Genomic DNA, 9706 nt, shown 5'->3' with positions numbered 1-9706 from the left:
GACAGTAAACGTCACCTCCACAGTGTCCCAGTGGAACTTTCCCCAGAAGTGCTGGTTCCTCTGGGTTACCACACAGACAGATTCATACAGAGCATTTCTACCACCACAAAAAGTTCTAATCTGTGCTAACGGTTCCCTTACATTTAGGGCCTCCGAGTAAGGTACTAGACTGTTTTTATGGCACTCTTAGAGAGCTTCACGCACAACTCACATATGCTTGAAAAGGTCAGAATTATCTATCTTTATGGCATACAGAGAAAATGGGCATGGTTTCTACAAAGACTTGCTGTGAATTGCAGTGTCATGGAGCACCGTAGGCCTTTTCTGTTGAGCATCTTTCCCTTCATAGAAGAAGGCTTGGGTGAGCATTTCTCTTGGATTTGATAGGAGGGACCTTCCCCTGATGCTCAGTCTCTTCTCCCAGGGGCAGCTGGTGACCAAGGATTACCCCCCATATGCACTAGCTGTCATCGGATTCCTGGTGGCTTCATCTACCATGTGCATCCCCCTGGTGGCCCTGGGGACTTTCATCAGGAATCACCTCAAGAGGGGAGGCTCTTCCCCTGTGGCCTAAGAATAGACCTCCCAGAGATCGAAGTCAGCCACTCTGTTTCACAGTTACTGACTGCTGGTGGGAACTTCTTGGCTGGAGTACTGGTCTTGGGCCTCCAGAGTCTGTGAAGAAGATTAGGGAGCTTCGAAGAAGAAGACCACCTTGGGGAGGGGACCACATCCCTTAGGAGGGACCCTCCATCCTCTGCCACCTGAAGGTCAAACCTTGTAGCCTCTTTGTCATCAAAAGTTAAGGCCGGTATTGAAGATCATTGTTTTCTCGATTCTAGAAAGTTCTAGAATTTAAGGTAAACTGTCATTAGAAACTTGACTGTAACTCTAAGGAGCCAAAGAAGCAATTACATTTTTTTTGCTTAAAAGAAAACAAAATCCTAGAGGGTAATTGCTTTTCAACCAGTGTTAGAGGTTAGACACAAGTAAGGTGACATCTTAGATTTAATCTAATTCTTTTCTTTAAAGTCACAATGAATATGTAATTCTCTGTTCCCTGACGACTCTTTAAATGCTACCAGGATGTAATAGCCACTAAGACTTTTTCTGGGATTCCAATGGAAGTCACCTTTCTCCGAATCTAAGGTTCCTGACAATGGGACAGGACCAACCTCTCTACAACTCTAAACTGTACAAGGGATCAAAACAGATACTCCCAACTCTAGGGTTTCAGTGTCAGATGCATCCATAAGAATACAAGAAACTCTAACTTTCTTATAAATATCACTTACAACCACCTTCATTCACTAAAATGTATATACATCACACAGAGCAGGGTGTAGCTGAAAAGACTCCATATTTATGGCTATCATTTGTGAATGTCTTTTTTCTTTTTTTTATCATAATAAAGCGGATCAAGGTTATCTAGACTGGGAGTTCTTCCTGTACTAACCATCTTTGCTCTGCTGAGCTCATGGAATTGAAAGATTTCTTTGAATCTATCTTTCCAGGCACTGTTGAAAAAGCTTAGACATCACTTGGGACATCAGCCGGAGATGTCTTTTATTTTTCTCTTCTACCAATAGCAAATGTAGGCACAAGAAAGGCCTTTTGCGGGGCCGAAGAGAAATTTTCCTGGCTAAATCTTTGCTACATTGGCAGAGTACCAACATTTGGTTCCTAGCATCCATATTGGGACATCTACAACCTCCAACAACCCCACTTCCAGGGGATTCAACATCCTCTACTGTCCTTGTTGTTACCTGCTTGCACCTGTACAGACATACACAAAAGCACAGCACATAAATTAAAATGATATATATAAGTCTAAAAAGGTGGATAATGATGTTGTATTTCCCAAAGTGAGTCTTTTAATATAGACCTGTAACTTACTTTAAAAATAGAAGGATTTTCACTATCTTGGCTGCTTCCATCTTTCCTTTTTTTTTTTTTTAACCTAAGGAAAAACTCTGCAGTCGGGTCCTTTATTTCTTTTATACACTAGGCCATGAATTCGTATGGAATGGGCTCCAGCAGCTCGGGCTCTTTCCCACTAGTCCTCACAAAGTGTGCTTCTCTGGGTGGTGCAGGCTGGTGCTTCAGCTGAACCCAGGTGCCCTTCTCTTTGGCTTCCTTTTTCTTCTGATCGTTCTCCTTCACCGGCTTCAGGAAGCTGTCTCTGCTCTTCGAGTGTTTAATGTGCTCAGTCCGCACATTGATCCTCTTGGCCAGAGTCTTGCCCTTAACCTGCTTGTTTACAATGATGCCCACGGCATGCTGGGTGACATTGTAGACTCTTCCGGTTTTGCGGTGGTAACACTTATGAGGCATTCCTTTTTGAACAGTACCCATTCCCTTGATGTCTACAATATCTCCCTTCTTGTAGATTCGCAAGTATGTGGCCAAAGGAACAACTCCATGTCTCCTAAAAGGCCTAGAGAACATATACCGAGTGCCTCTCCTCTTTCCCTTTGTGTTGGTCATTTTGGCGAGTTAACTGGAAGATGGCTGCCGAGCCCATCTTTTCTTGATACCTGGTTTCAGAATGATCGTTGCATAAAATGTAAGACGCGGCATTTATCTCCCTAAATGTCTACTCCTGATTTCTCATGAGGCTGTTTTTAGGCTTGAAGAGTGGTCCACCTCTTGTCAGGCACAACAGAGCCTATTCCTGAATTCTCAGGTATGTGTCCCCTCTTCTCAGGCATAGTCACTGTTTCTGCGATTGTCATGCCTTCCTGGGGTCAGTCACAGTCAAGGTCTCATTATCCTGTGCCCTCAGAGGTGAAAAGAGGAAGGCTGGCCGATGTTATTATCCTGTTACTATCTCAGCATGCCCAACATGTCTGCAGCTAGAAACACCTGGGAGCACTGAAAAGTTCCAGCATCCATCAGAAATCCCAAGAGTGGGACCCAGCCTTGCATAGTTTTCAAATTTCTCAGGTAAATCCAATATGCAGTCAAATCTGAGAGCCAGGGCAGAGCCTGTTTAAGAAGAGAGAGAAAAAAAAACATGGTGCGTTTAGAAATACTTACATCCAGTACTTGTAAAAATTTAAATACACCATTGAGCATTTCAGTCATGACGGGAACTCACTTCTGTGGAACAGTTTTACTTATGGAAACAGACAGGCAAGGACATGATATCATGAAATACACATGTTCCTCTGTTCACCCCTCTACAGGCAGTGGAACCTGGGAGCATGGAGCCTAAAAATGAGGCAGACTGAAGTCTAACGCAACAGCCAACTTTATTCAGAGTATCAGACAACTTAGACTCCGAGAGTTAAGAAAGGTCACATGAGTAAAGTTCTCATGACTTCAAGCTGTTTACAATCACAGAGACAAAGCTACATGTGACAAACCCATGTTTTTCCACAGAGGCATATAAACAAATAACAATAGCCAGTTGTAATGAATAAAAATCACTCCTATTGGCTACACCTGGGAGGGTCATGCAAGCACATTCCAAGAACAATTCTGTGTTTTGAAAAAACTAAGGCCACAAGACTCTTGTCTTGTTTTCTTAAGAGTTTTCTCCCAAGCACTCAGAATTCTTACTGAGCTCCCACACTCCTCCACCCACACTGGGGTTACATACTGCTGCACCTCTACAGACTGAAGAGCACCCTGAGTTGAAGATGTATCAGTTACACCTACCTTCCTAACCATCAGTCAGAGCAGCAGCTCATGGTCAACTGATCATCAGAGGGCATGCGGCTGCCAGGATTCTCCTCATCTCCACAGAGCATCCTGCTTCAGACTGCTTCCTCAAAAAGCACTGAAACTCAAACTATAGCTTCTACAGCATTCATTTTGCTTTTACACCATTGTAAAGTCAAAAGATCCTAAGCCGACCCAGGCCAGTCAGGGAGCTGTCTACAACACAGTCGAATGAGATAGCTTTACTTTGGTTTCTGTGGGTCTCATGTAGAGCAGGATGTTTCTCAGTAATCCTCTTGAGATGGTACTAAGTCTTATTTCGGACAAATCCTTTGCTGGTTTTGGGCACAACAGCACAATACCTATATTGGAGATAGTGGACAGAGTAATTTAGAAAGATAAAATATAAAATAAAATTTAAAAAGAGCCACATGTGGTGGTGATGCGTGCCTGAATTTCCCACTATTTGAGAGACTGAGGCTATACCTGTCTCAAAAAAAACAAAACAAACAACATCAAAACCCCATAAAAAGAAACAGGAAGATCATTGTATAACAATAAGGGGTTAATTATTATTTTAAAAAGATAAATTATCCGTACACTAGCTACAGAATATACGTTCTTATCAGCACATTGCTCTTCCACCACATATCTTACTTAGGGCACAAAACAAATCTCAAATAATGTAATTGTAATTAGAAGTCAACATGAGCCAGGTGTGGTAATATCTATCTGTAACGCCGCCTATTTGAGAGGCTGAAGCAGGAAGACTGAAGACCTACCCTAAGCAAGTAACTTAGCAAACCTCCATTTCAAAGGGGAGCCTGGAGCAATGGCTCAGCAGTTAAAAGCTCTGGCTGTTCTTGCAGAGAACCTGGGTTCAGTTTCCAGCACCCAAGTAGTGATTCACAACAATCCATAACACCAGTTCCAGATATATGTGGATACACATATAGATGAATATATTTGTGTATATATGAATGCTAGCGGTATAGCTATACACACGTATGAAGGCAAAACACACACAAAATAAAGATAACTTTTTACAAAAAGAAAACTACAACACCAACAACATCAAAATAAAAAAAGATTCCTCAAGGCTTTGCAAGCAGAGCTAAGGAGTCTGGACTTTCTCAAATGGGGAAACTTGAAACTCTGATAACTAATTAACAGTGCACTCACCAGGATGAGCAAATGATTGAAAATTGCGTAACCTTCTTAGTTGGGAAAATAAGACTATAGGACCCTGGCCACAGCTGTACCCACTTTCTCTCCTTTGTCCAGAATCCGAGTGACACAGTTTGGTGGTCGTTTGTATCCTGTTTCTGGTAGGCACAGTGAGGTTCCCATCCATAGGCAGTCATCCGTTGGGCAGCTTCCTGGGAACGCTCAGATGAGGTTAATCTGGACTGAATTGTCTGTGCTGGGAATCTGGACAGCTCAGAGAACTGGGCTTCATCCCCTTTGATAAGGTTAAATCCAGTTATTACTGAGGCCTGAGTGGCATCAGAAATCAGACACAATGCTCAGCTCACCGACTCTGATTACTTGCTACCCTTTAGCTGTCAGTTATGTTCCTGAGGATAGCTCTGTCATTCTGTGTACAAGGTGGAAACCCAGCATAATGGTGTCCTGTTGCACTTAACGGATTTTATTGGTAGCTCAGGAAGCGCCATTAGTGGGAATGTTTGTACTATAGAAATTGACAAGTACGTAGATCAGAGTTTTTCTGCAGTTTGTAGCTAAACATTTTCCAATTTTTCATCAGCCTCCAGCAGATACAATCACCTTTGTAAAATTTTTTTGCAGACACCTTTAACAGCAACCTGAGGAGCCCAGAAATCCTGAAGTTTGAGAGAAAAGGGACACAGAAAGGAATGTGGCCAAAGGTCAGTGGGAGGGTCTAAACTGGCCACTTGTGAGGTTGAGGCAGAGAGGGAGGCACTGGTCAAGAAAGGAACCCACACCATGGCCTGGTAGGGTCCAAAGCTGATTCCAGAGTTCTAGAAAGAAACAGTAGAAAACACAGGGGTTTGGGGGCGGGGCAGAAGAGAGCACAGGTGTTGTCCATTCTACACTGAGAGTCACAGACGATGGAATCACCTTCAGCACATGAGATCTCCCTGCCAGAGGATGAAGAGCTACAGCCCTGGGGAGGCTCTGGAGGCCCTCCTGGTCAGCATCCAGAAAGACCGAGGTCAACAGAGTGTGCCCAGCCTGGGGTTGTGGAGAAGGTGCGGCCAAAGTGGGGCAACCCCCTGGAGTTCCTACTTGTCTGTGTCTCCTATGCCGTGGGCCTGGGGAACGTGTGGCGCTTCCCCTACCTGTGCCAGATGTACGGCGGAGGTGAGTGTAATGGGCAGGTGCAGCCTGCCTGCCTAACTGAGTGCTTCACATCTAAGACTTTCTCCTTCCGGGAATCTGGATGAATGATAGGACCTGCTGGATGTCACCTCCAAAGAGCTGACCCACCGTCCCACACAGAAGGAAGGTTTGGCCTTTGCATCCATGGAGAGTGCTTTTGCTCTGCTGTCTAAAACATCTTTGGCTAAATTGTTCCTCCCCTGACTCTTTAACCTCTGGGTTGTGCATATGGAGCTGTGATCTACTTCCTTTCTTCCTTTTCTGTGGACGGAATGTGATACCAACTAAGTAAGGTTTGAGGAAGTGATTGCCTGGCATAGTTAAAGGTGTCCACACTCCCAACCTTGGTACAAGCTTTCAGTTTTCTTCTGGCCCTACGCAGCAGATAAGCAACCAGGCTCTGTCACAGAGACAAGCTGACCACGGGCCACACCAGATTGGATGTGGTTACTGCTTGATACTTTGGGTTAAAATTAGACTACCTTATGACCTTTGAGTGTTAGAGCAGTAACTCCAAACAGCTTCGGGAATATGCTGTCAGGTGTCTCCAGAGAATAAACCACACAGGCCTCAGCCTCCTTTGACATCAAGTTGGTAAAGGGTAAAAGCACAGTCTTTTCAGAATAAGGAAGGGTTAGCCTTGAGAAGCCTCCTGAATGAGAAGGCAGCGTTCAGACCCTGCTTGCTCAAAAGGACAAGCAGGGCAGGCTCCGACCAGTAGTGTGGCTATGTGCTGTCCTCTGGCAACACTGCATGACCTCTGTGACAGCCGCTCCACTTCTGGGATCTGTGAGCCACCTTGGTTCCACAGCTTGGTTTAGGAAAAGACACTGGATACAAAGGCCCACATTTGAGTAGATCTGACCAACACATTAAGAGCGGAATGCCTTACAAACAGTTTAAGACTGTGCTACGGTCCCTCTGCAGAGTTAGCCCTGAGATGGCTGCTGCTTTTGTTCCTGGAAGATAGCATGAGGAGAAATGGGCAGGAAGGCACAAGGTGTGTGTGTGTGCATGTGTGTGTTTGTGTGTGTACATATATATATATGTATATAAGTGTGTATGTGTGCAAACAGGACCGGTGGGGGAGAGGGGAAGACTCTAGGTTGAGCAAAGATTGATAACCTTAGGGCCGTTCCCATCCCAGAGAGAGCTCGCTCGCTGTTACTCTCCCTTTCCCGTGGCTTGGTCTCTTGTCCCTGGAAACTGAGCTCCATGACCCCTAGATGGCTGCCAGTACCCTTATATTACATTTCTTGGCATCTCTCACCCATGATTTGAGAAGACCTCTACTTAGGGTCATGTACATACCATGTCAAACTCGTGGAGAAAGACTTGGAAGTGGCCCTGACTGTGCAGCACTCCGAGCACCCCTTCCCATGAAGGAACCCTCTCCAAGCAGAGCTAGCATGGTGAGAACCTAGACAACTCCCACTTCCACTGGGAGTAAGGAGAAGAGGGGCCTTGGGCTCTGACGGTGCGCGGTGATTTGATCATGTGTGGCTACCCATTAGAACTAGGATAGAGGGCTATGCCACAACTCTTAAACCGAGAGACACAGGACTCCAAGGAACCAAATGTCTTCCAGAGGAGGAAGGGTGAGAGAGGGGAGACTCTCTACTCCTCTGTTTCTTTACTCCATGCTGGGCTCTTGAGCTGTCACTAGCTGGAGGTAGGGAAGATCTGCTCAGCTTTTTCTAGCACACAGGCAAAACCTCAATTAGTCTTGGAGTTTTCCAGCGTAGAGGGAAAGCTTGCTTTGAGTTTGAGATGGGAAGTACCTGGAACTCCAATGGAGCTGGAGTGTGAGGTAGCACAGCAAGTTCTGTCCATATGTGGGAAGTCTTTGTTGGGTGCTGGCATCCCGAGGGGCTGTAACTGTTTGCCCAGAACTCACATAGCTACTGCTGGGGTCGTGGGACAAATGACCCCATACAGCTTAGCCCAGGCTCCCCCATGTCCCTAGTGTATAAGTAAATCGCTCTGCTGGCCTTGCAAGACACTGGTCTGTGGACATCTCAAAGCTGGTGGGTGGGAAAAAAAGTTGCAAGAACACTTACTTAACTGAGTGCTGTGGGTGGGGCTGCTAAAATCTTGCTTAAACGTTTATGAGGCCCCGACTAACATTCCCAGCACAGTAACTGTCAATCTATGGAATTAAAGGAAACTTTAAAGTTTTCCCAATCCTGAGTCTCTAGACCAGGATTACTAGACCTGGGACACTCATGAGAATTTTCAGCAGCCTAGGGCCAGGTGCTAATTAAACTGCTACCACTGATAGCTGTAGGCAAAGAAGGGTCAGCCTGCTTAGGTTTCTGGATGGAGTTGAGGGCTTTACTGGGAATTAAAGCTGTTCTTTCTGCCTGGCATCTCCACCTTTCAATTTGTAGACTATCTTTCCCCTCCTTGCTGCCTGCTTTTGTTTCTGCCCCACAGTACCATGCCCCGCCTCCACTTTTGCCCTCACTTTCCAGGGGCTGTGACATAAACAGGGAAAAAGTATTTCATAGTCTCTTATTATGGATACTGATTATTTGTCAAGAGTGCTTAGGGTGTTTGCTTACAGATTATTCATTTGAATGGGAAAAATAGGCCAAAGAGAATATTTACTTCAGGTTATTTTGAATGGCAGATCTTATTAGGAATTCATCAAAGTCACAAGATATTAAAGAATCAATGGTAAGAGCAAATAATATGCCAGGCATGGTGGTGCATATCTTTAGTCCCAGGACACAGCATGATCCTCCAACTCAGGAGGCAGAAGCAGGTAGGTAATCTTGAGTTTGAGGCCAGCCTGGTCTACAGATCAAGTTCCAGGACAGCCAGGGCTAATCAGAGAAATTCTGTCTCAAAAGAAATCAAACCAAAGAGAGACAGACAGACAGACAGAGAAATGCTCTGGCTCAGGAGACAAGTCTGCAGGACTGTCTTACACATGGCCATCAGCAGGGGCTCCCTTAGACTGTGTCCTTACCCCTCTGGATCTCTTTTATCCACTGGCCTAACATAAGGAACACCTGATAAGCTATTTTTAAGGCCTGTAATGGGAAATATGAGATATATAAACCAGAAGAGAAGAAAGTCTCCATGGCTAGATCCTGCTGTGTTTCAGAGCCACATGGACTGGTCTCTTGCTGGATGAAGTTTAAGAGTCTGGCTTGGGCCTCCACATTTCCTACCACTTCATAATTTCTTCCAAGGGTCGTCAATAAGGGAAGTACCTTCAGGAACACTCCCAGACAGATGGGTGCATTTGGTGTAGCAAAAACCATTCACTGTTGGATAGTCAGGAGAACAAGAAGGGGTTAAGCTCTGGGGCTCTGAAGGCAGACTACAGTGTTCTGGGCACCTAAAGGGAGTCTTCCTCTAGGTTCTTGGTTCCCATGATTACCGAGGACTGTAGTTCTATTTTTCCACCTAGTATACTATCTTGTTTGTCTGGTCTGAATGCTATGGTCAGGGGATCTTCAGAGATTGGAAGATGTCACCCAGTAGCCAAGAATGCCCTTTCAGATGTCCACCTGTTGTGCTGTGAACACTCTTTTTTTGAAACAGGGTTTCTTTGTGTAGCCTTGGTGTCCTGGAACTAGGTCTGTAGACTAGACTGGCCTTGAAAACACACACACACACACACACACAAAGAGAGAGAGAGAGAGAGAGAGAGAGAGAGAGAGAT

The 9706-nt window shown here is 45.1% G+C and overlaps 1 protein-coding gene and 1 pseudogene across 1 annotated transcript in view; one reads left to right on the top strand and one right to left on the bottom strand.

Moving 5' to 3' along the window:
* Window positions 1-2004: 2004 nt before the first annotated feature.
* LOC114613652 lies at window positions 2005-2487 on the bottom strand (annotated as a pseudogene).
* Window positions 2488-5759: 3272 nt separating this feature from the next.
* Window positions 5760-9706, top strand: part of LOC114613651 (sodium- and chloride-dependent transporter XTRP3B) — a gene marked incomplete at its 3' end in the record, with an annotated part of 25777 nt that continues 21830 nt past the window's right edge. The window contains exon 1 of the mRNA XM_028758993.1: window positions 5760-6012. Within this exon, the coding sequence (XP_028614826.1) occupies window positions 5760-6012 (253 nt within the window). The remainder of the gene's footprint in view (window positions 6013-9706) is intronic.

Source organism: Grammomys surdaster, unplaced genomic scaffold (assembly GCF_004785775.1).
Source record: "Grammomys surdaster isolate TR1022 unplaced genomic scaffold, NIH_TR_1.0 126266, whole genome shotgun sequence".
NCBI classification, from domain to species: Eukaryota; Metazoa; Chordata; class Mammalia; order Rodentia; family Muridae; genus Grammomys; species Grammomys surdaster.
The sequence above is the reverse complement of the archived record's forward strand: the minus strand, read 5'-3'. Positions and strand labels throughout refer to the sequence as shown.